This window comes from Schistocerca gregaria, chromosome 5 (assembly GCF_023897955.1).
Source record: "Schistocerca gregaria isolate iqSchGreg1 chromosome 5, iqSchGreg1.2, whole genome shotgun sequence".
NCBI lineage: Eukaryota > Metazoa > Arthropoda > Insecta > Orthoptera > Acrididae > Schistocerca > Schistocerca gregaria.
In genome coordinates this window covers 319,604,917-319,623,155 of record NC_064924.1, presented here as the reverse complement: position 1 = coordinate 319,623,155, position 18,239 = coordinate 319,604,917, and the positions used below count along the sequence as shown (strand labels likewise).

The following is an 18,239-nucleotide window of genomic DNA, read 5'->3' as shown; positions in this document are numbered from 1 at the left end:
AGCGAGGGAGGGGTCGAAAAGTTTATAACCTAACAATTAAAGAATGACAGAAATTTCATAATACCAATTTATTTTTCAGTATAATACCTGTGTATGCAAATACAATTGTAAGCGTGCTCAAATACCTTCTGCGAACCATTCAAATAAAAGGTCTTCGTTTTCGAGTCCAACCAAGCGTTCACAGCATCAGTTACTGTCAAATCGTCGTCCTTTGAAGTCTTTTTTTTAGGTTTGGGAAAAGAAGGAAGTCTGGTGGAGCCAAATCTGAAGAATATGGTGAACATCTTAACAATTCGAACCCGCAGTCACGCAGACTTTCCAATGTTGCGAGGACTGTGCGCTGTTGCGTTGTCCTGATGCAAAAGAGCTCCGTGCACCAATTTTCCGCGCCTTTTTTCTTTATCTCTTCTCTCAAACGGAACAAGAGGGTACAATAGAATGATGCACTGATAGTTACACTCTTTTGCAAATAACCCACCATAATTACCCCCTCTGCATCTCTGAATATCGGTACCATCACCTTACCGACTGATTTTTGCATCCAGAATTTTTTTGGTGTGGGGGATGAAAGATGTTTCCATTATTGTGACTGTTTTTTTGTTTCAAGACCAAAACGGTGAACCTACTTGTCGTCCATTGTCACATACCTTGCAAGAAAGCCGTCTCCATCCCCTTTAATTTGGCGGACGATTTATTCACAACACTGTACACACTCCCAGCTCTGATCTGCGTTCAAGTCTTTTGGGACCCACCGATATGAAACTTCTTGAGTTTCCCAAATATCCACAACAATTTCATGAGCACGCCCATAGGAGGCTCCAATTGTGGCTTCAATGTGCTGCAATGTTGTTCGGCGATCTTGTAAAATCATGTCGTGAATTGCAGTCACTGTTTCATCAGTGGCAACAGTGACAAGCCTTCCGCTCTATGGCGCATCTTCCACACTCGTTCTTCCACGTTTGAAGTCGGACATCTCGTTTTTCACTGTTGCATAAGACGGAGCACTGTCCTTAAGTGCATTCCGCATGTCCTCCACAGTTTTCTGGGAGTCATTTCCTTCAAATGAAGATATTCAGTCGCAGCACAGTTCTTGATTCTCTCGATATTCGCCATTTTGCTTGTACTACGGTATGCAACGCGTACTAGCGGCAAAACTAACGAAGCTTGAGCCGCGTAATTTGACTTGCATACCCACAAAGGGTCACCATAAAAGTAGGTGTTGTTGTTTGTGCGAGATGTTACTGTAACTATCGCTGGCTAGGAACTTTTCGACTGCCCTTCGTATGGGGTGGAACCACTAGGGACAGTTCAAAAACATTTGAGGAAATTTGAAAGTGACCCGAGGCAGCAAATGATTTTTATGCCTTTTCAACTCTCCCATTTCGCACCCTTTTGTAGCTTGCTCGTGGAGACATGCAACATATCAATGTTACTTCCCTCCATGGTCACCCTTGCAGCTTCAGATCATGTTCAAATTTCATCAAAAATGTCTTGAACGGTCTCTAGTGGTTCCACCTCGTATACCAGGGCAACCTCACGATGTCCTTAGGGTGGTATAGAATCGTTCAGGGGGAGGGGGGGTCAGCAGTATCGAACATTGTCAAGAATGTCGTCCTATTGCTCACACTCAGCGAATGACGTTTTCGACAATGAAATGTGTGGGAATCAACTCCTTAAGGGAATGGGTGGTAACTTTGATGACCTTTATGTTACCTCCTAAGGGCTTTTTGTGTCAATTACGAGCAGTGGTGGGTCTGAAATGTCTTCCTCGGCTACCCATAAGAAAACTGCGTGATTTCAATTCTGGGTGCCGCGTTTCTGACCTTTATCCCAGAGGCGTCAGAAAAAAGAGTGAAATGTGTGTAAGAGGGAGTGTGACGACCTTCCCATCGCGTGACAAGTCCACGAAGGCTTTGGGTATAACACTGGTGAAATTTGGGGGCAACGTGGCATAATTAACCCACTTAACACCTCACATGATTTTCTGAGCTGTGGCTTTTTTTAGCATGTGCCTACACCTTGTTGTTCGAAACACTGCCAAGCCTTAGGATGATGTCGCAGGGCGCCACACTTCAGCACCGTTACAGAGAAATGGTGTCGGCACCTTTTTCTGTGGTTTGGAAAAAGTGATACTTTTTTGTGCAGTGTTGGTTATCGCAGACAGTTCAATGACACCTTCAGCTCCTAAGCATCTTACATATTTATGGCACAGTAATTACTACCACTTTTTGCAATGTTGCAACACCACCACTAGTTTTGATCTCCCATGTGGATCGTGAGGCTAGCATTATATTAGTTAATGCACACAGAGGCAATGACAGTCATTCTTCCCGCAATCCATAGATGAATGGAACAGGAAGAAGTCCTAATAACTGGTACAGTAAATATGTACCCTCTCCTATGCACTTCACAGTGTTTTTCAGAGTATGGATGTAGATGTAGACTGATGAGCCAAAACATTATGAGCACCTGCTTAATAGCTTGTTTGACCATATTTAGAAGGAAAGACATTACTAATGCTGCACATCATGGATCCGACAGTTTGTTGGTAGGTTTGTCAAAATATGTGGCATTAGTTGTCTATGCACGTGTCATGTAATTCACATAAATAATGGGAAGCTGATTTGCGTAATTGGTGATAGGATTTACATCAGGCGAATGGCTGAGACATCAACGTGAGTTCACTATAACACTCCTCAAACCACTGTATCACGCTTCTGGCTCTGAGACATGGACAACAGTTGTGAAAACACACTTTACCTCTTAGCAACAAATAATCCTGAGTTAATAACGAGCATCAAAACCGATTCAGGGATTAGTGAACACAGGGATGTCGTAGCAAGATTGAATACTGTAATCTCCAAATCTTCGAAAAATAAGGGAAAAATATACCTATTCAAAAAAGCAGATAAATATTCACTTGACTCCTTCCTGAGAGACAAACTTCACTTACTCCAAATTAATAATATAATAGTAGACCAGATGTGGCTTGAATTCAAAGAAATTGTATCAGCAGCAATTGAGCGATTCATACCAAATAAATTAACAAACGACGGAGCTGATCCTCCTTGGTACACAAAACGGGTTTGAATACTGTTGCAGAAACAAGGAAACAAACATACCAAATTTAAACAGACGCGTAGTCCAAAACATTGGCAATCTGTTACAGAAGCTCGAAATTCAGTGCGGACTCAATGCGAGATGCGCTTAACAGTTTCCACAACGAAACTTTGTCTCGAAACTTGGCAGAAAATACAAAGAGGTATGTTAGCGGCAAGAAACAACGAATGCCTTCTCTGCACGATAGCAATGGAAATACTATCGAAGACAGTGCTGCCAAACAACAAAACACAGCCTTCTGGAATGCCTTCACAAAAGAAGACGAGGTAAATATTCCAGAATTCGAATCGAGAACAGCTGCCAACATGAGAAATGTAGAAGTAAAGATCCTCAGAGTAAAGAAGCAACTTAAATCACTTAGTAAAAGCAAGTCTTCTGGTCCAGACTGTATACCAATTAGGTTTCTTTCGGTGTATGCTGATGCATTAGCTCCATACTTAACAATAATATACAACTGTTCGCTCAACGAAACATCTGTACCAAAAGAATGGAAAGTTGCACACCAATATTGAAGAAAGATAGTAGGAATAATCCACTAAATAACAGGCCCGTATCATTAACGTCGATATGCAGCAGGATTTTGGAACATATATTGTGTTCGAACATTATGAATTACCTCGAAGAAAACGGTCTATTGACACACAGTCAACATAGGTTTAGAAAACATCGTTCCTGTGAAACACAACAAGCTATTTACTCACATGAAGGGTTGAGTGCTATTGACAAGGGATTTCAGATAGATTCCGCATTTCTGGATTTCCGAAAGGCTTTTGACACTGTACCACAAGCGGCTTGTAGTGAAATTGCGTGCTTATGGAATATTGTCTCAGTTATGTGTTTGGATTTGTGATTTCCTGGCAGTGATGTCACAGTTCGTAGTAACTGACAGAGAGTCATCGAGTAAAACAGAAGTGATTTCTGGCGCTCCCCAAGGCAGTGTTATAGGCCTTTTGCTGTTCCTTATCTATATAAACGATTCTGGAGACAATCTGAGCAGCCATCATCGGTTGTTTGCTGATGACACTGTCGTTTATCGACTAATAAAGTCATCAAAAGACGAAAAAAATGCAAAACGATTTAGAAAAGATATCTGAGTGGCACGAAATGTGGCAGTTGGCCCTAAATAACGAAAAGAGTGAGCTCATCCATATGAGTGCTACAAGGAACTCGTGTCACAGAAATAATACAGGATTTAGAATGGAAATCATTAAAAGAAAGACATTTTTGTTGCGGCGGAATCTTATCATGAAACTCCAAACACCAACTTTCTCCTCCGAATGCGAAAATATTTTATTGACACCGACCTACACAGGGTGGAACGATCACTACAATAAAATAAAGGAAATCAGAGCTCGTACAGAAAGATATAGGTGTTCATTCTTCCTGCACACTACACGAGATTGGAATATGGTTCGATGAGCCCTCTACCAGGCACTTAAATGTGATTTGCAGAGTATCCCTGTAAACGATGTACATGTAGATGTAGAATTATACTGCTGAAAGATGACATCGCCACTGAGGAAGACATCAGGCATGGAGGAATGTAGGTGGCTCACAACTATCAGCATGTCTTTGATCACTACCACAGCTCCAATGCAAATGCAGGACAATGTCTCACATAGTATAATAATGTTCCTACCAACCTACATCCATGGCGTGAAGCCCGTTTCGAGCCACTGCTCACCGAGATGACGTCATTTTTGGAGACGACCCTCGACCTACTGTAGCAAAAATGTGACTCACCTGAAAAGCTGACATGTTTCCATTGATTGACATTCAAATCCTGATGATGTAGTGCCCATTGCAATCATAATTGACGATGTCGTTGGGTCAACATGTGAATACGTATGGGTGGTCTACTGCAGAGCTCCGTGTTCAACAATGTATGATTGACGGTGTGCTCTGAAGCATTTGTGCATGCAGCAGCATTGTATTCTTTCAGCAGAGATGCCACAGATCACCATCTATCCCACTTTATAGAGCAGGTAAGCCTCCAAATTCCATGTTCTGTGAAGAATCGTGGACAATTCGACATTAAGAGAGAAAGTATTCATTGCACGAAAGTGTGTAATCAGAATAAAAGCTGGAACCCACCCAGACATTTATTTAAGGAACTCGGGGTATTCACAGTACCTTCACAATACACATATTCACTTATGAAATTTGTCGTCATTAACTCATCCCAATTCAAAAATAACAGCGAAGAGCATAGGTACAGCACTAGAAGAATGGATGATATTCACTATTCTGGATTAAATCTCACTTAGGCACTGAGAGGGGTGAATTATGCTGCCACAAAAACCTTTGGCCATGTGCCAAATAGTACTAAAAGCCAATAGTACTAAAAGCCAATCAACATGTAGAAATCAAATTAAAAGAATTTCTGAATGACAACTCCTTCTACTCAATAAATGAATTATTAGATATGAATTAGTAACTGTAAAAAAATAATTAATTAATTATTTTCTGTAAAGAAAACTTATGTTAAAGTAACACATGCCACATCATTACGAAATGTTGTATTCATGATCTATGGATAAAGGATTAATGTATGTATCTGTGTATGACATCCAACCATTTAGCGCCGAGTGGTAGTTTCACTGTCCTTCTACATCTTTCTGTAGATGCTCACGACAATAGCACATGAACATTCGACTAGCGTCGACGTTTTCGAGATACTCGTTCACAGGCTCTGGGTAATAATAATGTGCCCTTTGTAGAAGTCGCTTGTCTCAATGGATTCCCCCATTTGCAGCTCATATCTTTTTTAGGCTGATCCCCCGTCTGTGTCTGCTCCCCTTACATATTTTTGCTACTGCGTCAGGTGTCCGCAATCCACCAGGTGGCATCCAACATCGAGGTGGGCAGTGGTCATAATGTTTCGGTTTAACCCTAAAGAGACACACTGGGGTGTTAAACAACTCAACATTTTTTTTTCATAGTTCCACATTTTAGTGAGAGGGAAACTTTGGTCCCACTCTAAATTTAGTTGGTACCATTGCCTACAGCACCTGACCACTGTCATTGTTTACCAAACTTTCTCTGAGTTTTATTGTTTTTCGCTTGGGATGTTGTACACCCCAGTGTGTCCTTTATGTACTCATAGAGGGGTTTTAAACATCCCAGTGTGGCTGTTCTTATAGTGTGTTTAGTGTAGTCTTCGTGATAATATGGCTTTAGGATGTGATAGTATCAGAGACTTGCTCATGGACGAGAACAGTGATAATCAAAGTGTTGAGAATGTTTTTTTTTGTGGTGATGATAGAGATGAAGATCCAGACTTTGTGTTTGAAGAAAGTTACTTTTTTTGACGAAGATATCGCCAATGAAGAAGTTGACCTGGAACCACAACAAAATGGAAGTAACGGAAACTTAGTGCCTGGACTTTTGAATGCCTCAGTGCCACTTCCAAGAGTTAGAAATACAGTTGCTCGCGTTGGAAGAAATAGACATACAGGGTGATTCAAAAAGAATACCACAACTTTAAAAATGTGTATTTAATGAAAGAAACATAATATAACCTTCTGTTATACATCATTACAAAGAGTATTTAAAAAGGTTTTTTTTAACTCAAAAACAAGTTCAGAGATGTTCGATATGGCCCTCTCCAGACACTCGAGCAATATCAACCCGATACTCCAACTCATTCCACACTCTCTGTAGCACATCAGGCGTAACAGTTTGGATAGCTACTGTTATTTCTCGTTTCAAATCATCAATGGTGGCTGGAAGAGTGGCCGAAACACCATATCCTTAACATAACCCCATAAGAAAAAATCGCAGGGGGGAAGATCAGGGCTTCTTGGAGGCCAGTGATGAAGTGCTCTGTCACGGGCTGCCTGGCGGCCGATCCATCGCCTCGGGTAGTTGACGTTCAGGTAGTTACGTACAGAAAAGTGCCAATGTGGTGGCGCCCCATCCTGCTGAAATACGAATTGTTGTGCATCTTGTTCGAGCTGAGGGAACAGCCAATTCTCTAACATCTCCAGATACTGTAGTCCAGTTACAAGATGCACAACAATTCATATTTCAGTCCAGTTACAGTAGCACCTTCGAAGAAAAAGGGACCAAAAACTTTATTCGCTGAAATGGTACAGAAAACGTTCACCTTAGGCGAGTCACGTTCATACTGAGTTGTTTCCCGCGGGTTCTCAGTGCCCCATATACAGACATTGTGACGGTTGACTTTCCCATTAGTGTGGAAAGTTGCTTCATCACTAAACACAATCTTTGAAACGAAAGATTCATCTGTTTCTATTTGAGCTAGGATAAAATCACAGAAATCGATTATTTTAATCTTATCAGCTGCAGACCAATTTCAGAGGATAAGGTTTCATAACTAACCTTTTTCGTAGGACTCTCCATACAATTGATTGTGGAATTTGCAGCTCTCTGCTAGCTCTGCGAGTCGATTTTCCTGGGCTGCGAACAAATGCTTGCTGGATGCATTCTACATTTTCATCACTCGTTCTCGGCCGTCCAGAACTTTTCCCTTTGCACAAACACCCATTCTCTGTAAACTGTTTATACGAACGTTTAATACACCACCTATCAGTAGGCTTAACACCATACTTCGTTCGAAGTGCACGCTGAACAACTGTCGTCGATTCACTTCTGCCTTACTCAATAACACAAAAAGCTTTCTGTTGAGCGGTCGCCATCTTAGCATCAACTGACGCTGACGCCTAGTCAACAGCGCCTCAAGCGAACAAATGTACAACTAAATGAAACTTTATAGCTCCCTTAATTCGGCGACAGATAGTGCTTAGCTCTGCCTTTTGTCGTTGCAGAGTTTTAAATTCCTAAAGTTGTGGTATTCTTCTTGAATCACCCTGTATAGGGAGCGTTCAGGAACCTGAGCGATGAGGTCGAACATGAGCGAGAAATTTGATCACACACTTTCCTGGAGCGAAAGGACTGGCTAAGGATGTAAGTAGTCCTTTCACATCTTGGAATTTACTAATCGGTAATACAATCTCAGACGAAACTGTACTAAGAACAAATCAAGAAATAGAACGAAAAGTCCAAGAAATCAGTACAAAACAAAGCTATAATGCGATTGTAACCAAAGAAGAACTTTGGCATTTTTAGGTTTACTTTATTTGTCTGGTGTACAACGAGCTTGCCATGCAAATTAAGAAGAACTGTGGGCCGTTGCTTTTGGATCATCTATTTACCAGTCTACTATGTCTTTGAACTGTTTAAAATTTATAGCATCATGTCTGCAATTTGATGACAAAGCCACAAGACAAGAAAGGCAATCGACATACAAATTTGAAGCAATAGGTGATATTTGGGAAAATGTGTAGAGAACTGTAAAGCCTTGTATATACCATCAGAGTACGTGACAATAGATGAACAGCTTCTAGGATTTAGAGGTAGATGTTCATTTAGAGTGTATAAGAAAAACAAGCCTGATAAATATGGCCTTAATGTTGTTATGATGACCGATACCAAATCATTTCATATGCTAAATGCCTCACCATATGTAGGAAAATTCAACCTCCCCCCCCCAAATAAACAACCAATACCATCCTATTATATCATAACTTTGTCTGAGCCAGTCCATGGAACTAAACATAATACAAGAGTTGATAATTGGTTCAGTTCTGTGTCTTTATTCCACCATATGCTTCAAGATCACAAATTCACTACGGTGCTAACCTTGAGGTTAAATAAATCAGTTAATATCTCCACCATTCACGGCAATAAAACCAGAGGGAACTTCTTACTTTGCTTGACAAGATGCTTGTTTCATATTCCCCAAAACCTAACAAAAATGTTTTGTTGTTGTCTTCTATGCATCTCAACAATGAGATTGATGAAACCACACAAGAACCAGAAGCTGTTTTATTTCATAATTGACCAAAAGGAGGAATGGATTCATATGATCAATTACGTCATTTTTACACAGTCAGCAGGAAATCCAACTGATGGTCATTATGAATGTGGTAGGGAGTGATAGACCAAAGTGATATAAATGCCATGGTCCTTTACAATTTGCAACCACAAAACACAAAGGTGAAGAGACGTGACTTCTTAATGGAGTTCTCAGTGTCAATGATAAAACCATATATCCAAGCAAAATTGGAAGTTCCTACACTCAGGTGAAGTATCTGAACCCAGTCTGTGAAATACTAGGTGTGCAAAATAATGAAGCAGTGATTCGTCCACAAGATGATGGACCAGCTCTTGAGAGACGATGTAACTTCTGCTTCAGAAATAGAGACAGAAAAACAAAGACTAGATGTATTTCCTGCAAAAGGTATACGAGTGACGAACATCCTGTCAAACTTTGCCATGAGTGCGAGAATTGAAAATATGGGAATAATTGTCCAGGATAAGTCACACAATTGATGACACCTTTTAATTTTGTATTGTTTATGTAAATATACTATGTATGATATACTTTTATTAATTTATTATTGCCCTAAATCAATTACAAAAAATTACGAAAAAACCCAAAATTTACCATGTACGTATTGTGCAAAATAGTACACTAAAGGATTTATTATATAATAATACATAAATTATTACTTATAGTCTAACAATTTTATACACACACAACAGAAATAACCTACAGGCAAATAATAAGTAGCTGGGGTAAAGTTATAAATACTTATCAGAAAACATACCATTGAAATTAAAATTGGGGTATTTAACACCCCAGTGTGGCTGATGTGTTATCATTTACTAAGTGTCTCTCACTAGGGCTAAGGGTGTAGATTTAAATGTAGAACATACGTATTAGTCTTGCTACCTCTTGTTTTAGTTCCCCTTGGCTCGTTGAGAATGATTGTTGCCTCATTATCACTGTTAGCAATTTCAATGTAGCAATCCCTCAAAGAAGTCAGATAAAATTTATAGTCATTTGATCTACAAAACTGTCATTGAGAATCGGCCATAATATGGATGTGTCGGAGAATGACTCCAATGTTTTGTCGATATCTTGATATTTCGCCTACAAAGGCAAATTTGAAATTTAAGTTTTTGAAAATTAGTAATATTGCATTTACATCGGCCGCTGGCCGTTGACACAAATGATGGGAGAATCATTATGTTGCTACTAAACTAGCGCCATCATGTAGGCCAAAGAGATCTACTAGTAGAGGTGCTCTGTGCTGCTGCAAGTACGTTGTCAGAGAACTTGTAAGAGGTAGGCATCGTGGTGTTGGTGAAAGCAACTGTAATTAGACGTTAGGTGGGTTGAATTTATAAAATTGCCAATGTAATGGCTAGAGACCCTCTCCGTTTTTTCGCTGTTTTTTACTCATCGTAGCCATTGGTTCATTTCTGTGTGTTTGCGAACGAAAGACAGTAGATAATAGCGATCGAGGAATATGACAGTTACTCGTTCTTTCGAATCCAATGTGGTTTACAGATTACGGAAGCCGGTTGTTATTGCTTTTCTTGAGTGATTATTTGAGAGTGATGCGTTGGTCCGGAACCGTAGACGCAAAGCCTTACCGTAATTTTTGTTTAGTAGTAGTAATTTAGTTTTCGACTGTAGGTTATTGACAGCTCCTTGGGTACACTTCCGTAATTACCTATGTAATATTCTGGTTGGTATGGGATTGGTAGTTACGAATATGGAGAAAAAAACAGTTTTCTGATTTCCTGCCGTGCTTCGTGTTCCGATTTCGACCAGTACCTCAAGATCCGTTTAGTTCGTCGCATGCCCTCTTTTGGTTTATATTTCTCCGTTTAAACAGATATACAATTTTTTAGTGCACATAATCCGAACAGTTTTCCATAGACCACATGAACAACTGCAGAAATGGTTTTTTAATGGATTCCACGGTACACTTTGTTGCAACGGATTTGATTTCCTATGTAAAATGGTATTTTTTTGTCTGCTAGAGCTTCATTATTTTTGCAGTTTTCCATGTTTTTGTGAGGATTGTGATATTAGTCTACCTTTCTTCTCAGATCGTTCATTGTGCAAAAGTTATTTACATGTCGTGTAACATTAATTTGAAGTTACCTGCAGCTATTCCGCTAAATACCGACAAAACGCATCGTATTTTTATATTGTCTGTTGTGTCTATGATCGTCACATTAATTCTGCATTTCAGAGAGATGGCTGTCAATGTGTACTCGACTAACGTAACAGCAGACAACTTAAGTCGACATGATATGTTGGCTTGGGTAAATGACTGCTTGGCGTCGAGTTTTACGAAAATTGAAGAATTATGTACCGGCGCTGCCTATTGTCAGTTCATGGATATGCTATTCCCAGGTATTGTTGTTTAAGTGTTACTGACTTCCATTTAAGTGACTTGCCATGTGATTAAGGATCACAAGTAGACATTGCTAAAATAATTTTTTGTTTCCTACAGGAAGTGTTATTATGAAAAGAATAAAATTCAAGACGAATCTAGAACATGAATATATCCAGAACTTCAAAATTTTGCAGGCTGCCTTTAAAAAGATGGGAGTTGATAAGGTTAGTTGTTTGAAATCTTCAAAAATTGACATAACATAAAAATTGTTTTGTGGTGCTTGAATGAATGTTTCTCAAGTAAGGAAGAAGTTGTGGTATGCTTCAAACCAGGTGCAAAGTAGTTTCTGTTTTAGCCTCATCCTTGTACAATGAAATAGCTTCACTCACCTATGAAAAGCAGGTCGCAGGAGGATATTGAAAAAGAGCCAAACTTTTGATCTTCTGCAGAAAGGTTACACTGCCTAATGTTAAATATATTGAAGGATTGGGACTAATTTAAGACCGAACTGTTCCTATGCTATAAGCTATCTTGGCATTAATGTGGTGTCATAGTTAATGTAATACTTCACATGGGTTTTGTAGGGGTAAAAGTGGCATACTGGAACCCCATTGTTTTCTCTGTAGTTTGTGTAAGATTTATATTTGTAAGATGCATTGAAATAGTCATTGGAGGCTTATACATTATGTTGTAAAGGTACACTGAATTTACATTGCAGTTTTAATTTTTGACATTTGCAGTAAACAGGGCACATACAGCATCATTAGGCTATGCTACAGATCAATCTGTTAGCCTAACGTAATATTTCAAATTCTCTGTCTTCACTAACTCAGTACCAAATTATCGTGTATCCACCTAATTTGGGCTTCTGCCTCCACTGCAAATCGCTCTCACTATAGCTGAGGTGTCAGGTTGGGCTCACGGTCACTGTCTTGCATTCAGTCCTTGAAGTTCGTAAGCAAATTATTAAGTTCTGTTATTTTTATATGAAGCCATATCATCTCAAACCAAAAAATTGTTCCTTTAGACATCACTATGTAAAGTTTTAATTCTAAATTGTACAGTGATGTTGCTTATTTAGTCACATAATGTGAAATATGTTATGTTGTGATAGATCCAGTTTATGAATGATAAAGATTAACAAAAAGCAAAGTTTATTTTCCATTCACATGTAGGTATTAGTGATGGAATTTTAGTAGAGTTGGACAGGGCTGGAGAAGGGAATATGAAACAAATTATTCTGTTCCTTTGAAATATAGAAAATTCAAATCGGGATGATACGGTAGGGATTTGGACACTCTTATACAAGGATACAGTGATATGTTATGATAGAGACAGTTGATATACAGTGTTTTAATCCAGACAGTTGGTATCACTCCTTGATTTTTTACTTGCTACTTTAACTTTTCATACCATACTGACATGCAGTGTTGATGATTAAGGGGGATGCAATTTTCCACTTGATTGGTGTAGCTGGTAGATGCTGCAGCTTGTGATTTTTTTTGGGGGGGGGGGGGGGAGGGGGGGGCGACACAGTCCACATGTAACAATTATCAAGGCTTCAATAAAAACTTTCATTGTACAGTTAGGAATAGCTAGGTGCAAATTTCTTTGTTTATACCTTCTTAAAACTTCACTTGCACAGAATCCAGTGCAGATATTAAATTCACAAACAATATTTTTATAGCAGCTGTTTGCTAACAAGATATTGGGAAAAGGATAGATTGCTACTCAGTGTAAAAATTATCCGTTGAGCTGCAGACAGGTACAACAAGACTATTACACGTTATAGCTTTTGGCCAAAGCCTTCTTTATCAATTGTACACACATGAGTGCAACCAGTGGAAGCTCCGAAAAGATAGTGACTGTCACGTGAATAGCAATCTGGAGTGGGACAGGGAAAGGGGAGGGATAGCAGGGTACAGGTGCTGAGGGGAGAGTGCTGTATTGTGGGGCATGCAGGGATTAGACTCTGAGAGTTGCAGCTTCAGGAAGTGGGGTGGAGGACGGGGTGCAGGAAAGGGGAAAGAACAGGTGGTTATATTGGCAGGGGGCAGCACTTAAAGATGGCGAGGGAATGTGAAAAGGGAGCCAGTGATAAAGACAAAGGCATAGAGATATGCCCCCTGTGGCAAGAGGTTGGGATTGGAAATGGCATAGGGATAGACTACTTTGTTGTGGATGTTGTGTGGGCAGTGGAGCACTACTTCAGGAGTGGTGGTAAGGATCTTGAGTAGGATGTCCCTCATTTCAGGGCAGGGTAATGGATAATCGAAACTCTGGTGAAAGATGTGGTTCAGTTGTTCTAGTTTGGTGTGGTATTGAGTGACAGAGAGGGTACTCTTTTCTAGCCTGCCCCTGGGGGAGGGATTGTATAGGAAGTCTGTTTGCAGACTAGATGTGGGGGGATAGTGCTGGTCTGTGAAGGCCTTAGTGATCCCTTTAGCATACTGGGAAAGGGAGTTCTTGTCGCTGCAGATACTGTCCCTGGGTGACACAGCATATGGGTGAGCCTTTTGGATATGGAAGAGATGGCAGCTGCCAAAATGCACATACTGTCAGTGGTTGGTGGGTTTAGTGTTGACAGAGGTGTGGATGCAGCCATCAGAGCGGAGAAGGTTTATGTCTAGGAAGGTGGTATGGTGAATTGAGGAGGACCGGATGTAGCAGTTGGAAGAGGTGTTGAGATTGTGATGTTTTGTCCTGAAGGCCATAGCATGAAGATATTATGAAACTGAACCAGACCAGGGGTTTGGGGTTTTGGGAAGCTAGTAAGATTTCTTCTAGGTGGCCCATAAACAGGTTAGCATAAGATGATGCCACGCAGGTGCCCATGGCTGTGCTATGGATTTGTTTGTATACTTTACTTTCAAAGGAGTAGTAGTTCCGTGTTAGGATGAAGTTAGTTACATGAGGTAGCGATCCCGAGTCTGAAAGACGTTGGGAAAGGTAGTGTTTAGTTGCGGCAAGACCATGGGCATGAGAGATGTTAGTGTATAGGGAGGTGGTGTTAAGTGACCAGTAGGGAACCAGGAGGTAAAGTGGTGGGGATGGTGGAGAGTCAGTGAAGGAAGCAGTAGGTATCTTTGACATGGGAGGCTAGATTACAGATAGATAGATGGTGTTGGTCAATGAAGACTGAAATCCTTCATTGGGAGCACACTAACCAGCTAAAGGAGTCATCCAGAATTGTTGGGTTTGTGAATTTTGGGGGTGCATGTAAAGTGAGTGAGTGAGTGAGTGTGTGTGTGTGTGTGTGTGTGTGTGTGTGTGTGTGTGTGTGTGTGTGTGTGTGAGAGAGAGAGAGAGAGAGAGAGAGAGAGAGAGAGGTAGGTAGGTAGGTAGGTAGGTAGGTAGGTGTTCAGGGGTGATGAGAGAAATGGATCTAGGGGACAGATTCTGGGTGGATCCTAAGCCTTTAAACAGTGATAACTACATCTCCTTCAAAGAGGAGGTATACGAACAAATCTGCAGCACAATCCTGGGCACCCCCATAGCACTCACCTCTGCCTGTTTATGGACCATGTGGAGGAAGACTTCATAGCCAGCCCAAACTCCAGGTCTGGTTCAGGTTCATTGATGATATCTTCATGATCTGGGCTCGAGGCCAAGACACCATATCCTCATTCCTTCACAACCTCAACGTGTTCTTTCCCATCTGCTTCACCTGATTCTGGGCAGTCCAGTGTGTCACCATTCCTAGTTCTTAATGGCTGCACCCACACTTCTGGGTGCGTTAAAACCCACCAGCCACCAACAGTACCTGCATTTTGACAGATGCCATCCCTTCCTTATCAAAAAATCCATCCCACACAGTCTTGTCTTGCCATGTGGGAATGACTTCTCTGCAGTGACAAGAACTACCTTTCTTAATATGCAGGTCTCACCAAGGCCTTCACAAATAAGCACTATCCCCTAGACCTAGTCCGCAAACAATTACTCATGTCATGTTCCCACACAACCCTAATCGTCCCGTTACCCTGAAGAGCCAACTACAAAAGAGTGCCTTCTTTGTCTCCCAACACGATTCTGGACTTGAACAACTGAACCTCGTTCTTTTTTAGGGTTCTGATTATCAATCATGATGCCCTGAAATGATGGATATACTATCAAACATCCTTCCCACACCTTGGAAAGTGGTGTTCTGTTGCCCACCCAGCCTCGTAATCCCAGCCCTCCCTCCTGCAGGTCCAGAGATTAGAATATGTCAGAGGTGTTCCTGTCTGTCGTAAGAGGCAACTAAAAGGAGTCTCACATGTTTTGGCCTTTATGTGATGATCCCCTGTAGGGTTTGACATCCATTTTTCAAAATTTTCCCAAAGAGCGAACCAATTGAGGAAGGGTGCACTATGTCCATCGTGCCTTGAGATCTTTAGTCCACTTTGTCGTCACTCTGCTGTCCAGCTCATTCCGCATCTCTTGGTCGAGCATGCCTTCCTGGGTGCGTTTTCCACCATGTACTATGCAGTGTCACTTTTAGTGCCAGCGATGACCATTGATGTCTTTGCACCTCATATTCAGCATGGTAGCCAGTCCGTTGTTGTGGGGCCACCATGTACCCTGTTTGTTGTAGCCCCCGACAACATAGGGACCACTCTGCTGATCCGTCTGCCATTAACTCTCCACTTATGCCAAGTAATAGAAGCCCGTAATCCTGGGGCATCAGGACTCCCAGTAGTGCCCATTCTGCCAGGTGGCCTTTGCTGCGGCTTGGTGGTGCCTGTGGTGGGGGCCGTTGGTCGGAATGGGTGGCATCAGGGTGGATGACGCACGACAAAGCATACATCATCACTTGCCGGCGATCGAACAGTAGCAGTCTATAAGCGTTCAAAGTCTCAGTACAACGCAAGACAGTGCAACCCTAAATCATTCCCCTCCCTGGCCACACCAGGCTAAGGAAGGCAGTGAACCTTATTCACCCCAGCACCTCGTATGTACAAGATGAAACCACTTTTTTTTTTTTTAGAGGATAAGTTTGGGGAGGTGTAGGGCTTGTCCAAAATGCGATTTGGGTCAGTCTTGATTAAAAAAAAGCATCCTCTGCCCAGTCACGGACTTTACTCGCTTATAACAAGTTGGGGGATGTTTCTGTTACCATTGCGCCACGTAAGAGCTTAAATATGGTCCAGGGTATTACCTTCCAGGGGGATCTTCGTTTGAGTCTGACGACAAGCTGCACACCAATTTATATCAGCGAGGTGTTCATTTTGTGTGGCAGTCCATTGGAGTCAGAGGAATAATCAGGTTGCTACCAGTGCCTTCATCTTGGCCTTTGATGGTGACACCTTACCCGAGAACGTCAAGTTGATGGTCTACCTCTGTGATGTCATGCCATATATCCCTCCCCCAAAGCGGTGCTGGAAGTAAAGCCATATGTCTTCACGCTGTACTTGCAGTGTCACATGTCGAGATTGTGTACATCTATCACATTCCAATAATCCATGTGCTCTGCCTCCCATCTGTGTCAACTATGGAGAGCACCATTCACCTTCCCTGCAGGGGGCTCACGGTTCTTTTGAGTTCGTGCATGGCGAGCATGGGGTCCTGAGCTATTGCAGCCTTCCTTCTTTCCAGGGCTGCATGTTCTTGCCCTTCCCCTCCTTTCCTCTTCTTGCTCCTTCCCCCTTCTCTCTCCCTCCCCCCCTTTTTTTTTACACTGATGGCTCCAAAACTGACAATGGTGTCGGCTGCGCCTTTGTCGTCGGGGCCGTCACCTTTAAATACCGGCTCCTCGACCAGTGTTCCAGCTTTACGGCCGAGCTTTTTGCTCTCCATCAGGCCGTTCAGAATGCCCGCCGCCACCGCCATTCGTGGTATGTACTCTGCTCTGATTCACTCAGTGCTCTTCAGAGCCTTGGAGCTCCATATCCGGTCCATCCCTTGGTGCAATGTATCCAGCAGTCCCTCCATTCTTTTGCTGATGATGGCTCTCCTTTCAGCCTTCTGTGAGTTCCCGGCCATGTAGGAGTGCCTGGGAATGAGGCTGCCGATGCTGCAGCCAAGGCTCCAGCCCTCCTGCCTCGGCGAGCCTCCCATTGTGTCCTGTCATCTGACATTAGTGGGGTTGTTTGTAAGAGGCTTGTGTCATTGTGGTGGGATACTTGGTCATCACTTCAAGGAAACAACCTCCGGGCTATAAAACCGTTCCCAACTGCTTGGACAACCTCCTCCCGACCATCTCGGCGAGAAGAGGTCCTGCTGACCAGGTTGCGGATTGGGCATTGCCGGTTTAACTGCCGCTACCTGCTCTTCGGTGACCCAGCCCCGCAGTGCCCTTGTGGTCATGCATTGACAGTGCGCCATGTTTTATTGTCGTGTCCCCGTTTTAGTCACTCGTGTTGTCCTGTCTCTGCCATCTACTTTACAGGATATTTTAGCTGATGACGCTCGAGCAGCTGCTCGTGTTCTTCGTTTTATTACTTTGACTGGCTTGTCCAAAGACATCTAATTGTTTCACTTATTTTATCTGCATCTTTGTAAGAACTTTCTGGTGTCCCCTCCCCCCCCCCCCCCCCCCCCTCTTGAGTTTTACTAGATTCTATGTGCTCTTACAATTGTGACTGGGCGCTAATGACCTCAGTAGTTGAGCGCCCTTAAAACCCAAACAAAAAACCTCTCTCTCTCTCTCTCTCTCTCTCTCTCTCTCTCTCTCTCTCTCTCCTTGTTTATATTGGCCCCACTATCCTCCTGGTTATGTTGGTTTTGCAATTTTGCTATTTGGCTTTGTTGCATAATCACCTCATCCTTCTGGCATTCCCTGGTCCTCCTCTGGGGGTTTGACCTCATTACTAAATTTCTATTCCGTAGTGCGAGCCATTTGGGGGAGAGCACCTCTCCAATGTGTGCCCTCCTAGTTCATTCCACCTTTTCTTTCATGTTGTTCTCTGATGCTAGGGT

General features: G+C 42.0%; 2 protein-coding genes across 8 annotated transcripts in view; one reads left to right on the top strand and one right to left on the bottom strand.

Annotated features, from left to right (window-relative positions):
- Positions 1 to 10,229, bottom strand: part of LOC126271959 (integrator complex subunit 14) — a 104,811-nt gene extending 94,582 nt beyond the window's left edge. The window contains exon 1 of one of the 3 annotated variants that reach the window (XM_049974407.1): positions 9,881 to 10,229. The gene's annotated coding sequence lies outside the window, so the exon portion shown is untranslated. Of the gene's footprint in view, positions 1 to 9,755 lie in introns of all 3 variants that reach the window. The other 2 variants (XM_049974409.1, XM_049974410.1) reach the window with 2 other exon arrangements.
- The window catches only part of LOC126271961 (microtubule-associated protein RP/EB family member 1), a 63,602-nt gene continuing 55,578 nt past the window's right edge, over positions 10,216 to 18,239 (top strand). Inside the window, exons 1-3 of one of the 5 annotated variants that reach the window (XM_049974416.1) lie at positions 10,216 to 10,276; positions 11,196 to 11,359; positions 11,460 to 11,566. In XM_049974416.1, the coding sequence (XP_049830373.1) occupies positions 11,200 to 11,359; positions 11,460 to 11,566 (267 nt within the window). In that variant the 5' untranslated portion in view covers positions 10,216 to 10,276; positions 11,196 to 11,199. Of the gene's footprint in view, positions 10,921 to 11,195; positions 11,360 to 11,459; positions 11,567 to 18,239 lie in introns of all 5 variants that reach the window. The other 4 variants (XM_049974412.1, XM_049974413.1, XM_049974414.1 and 1 more) reach the window with 4 other exon arrangements.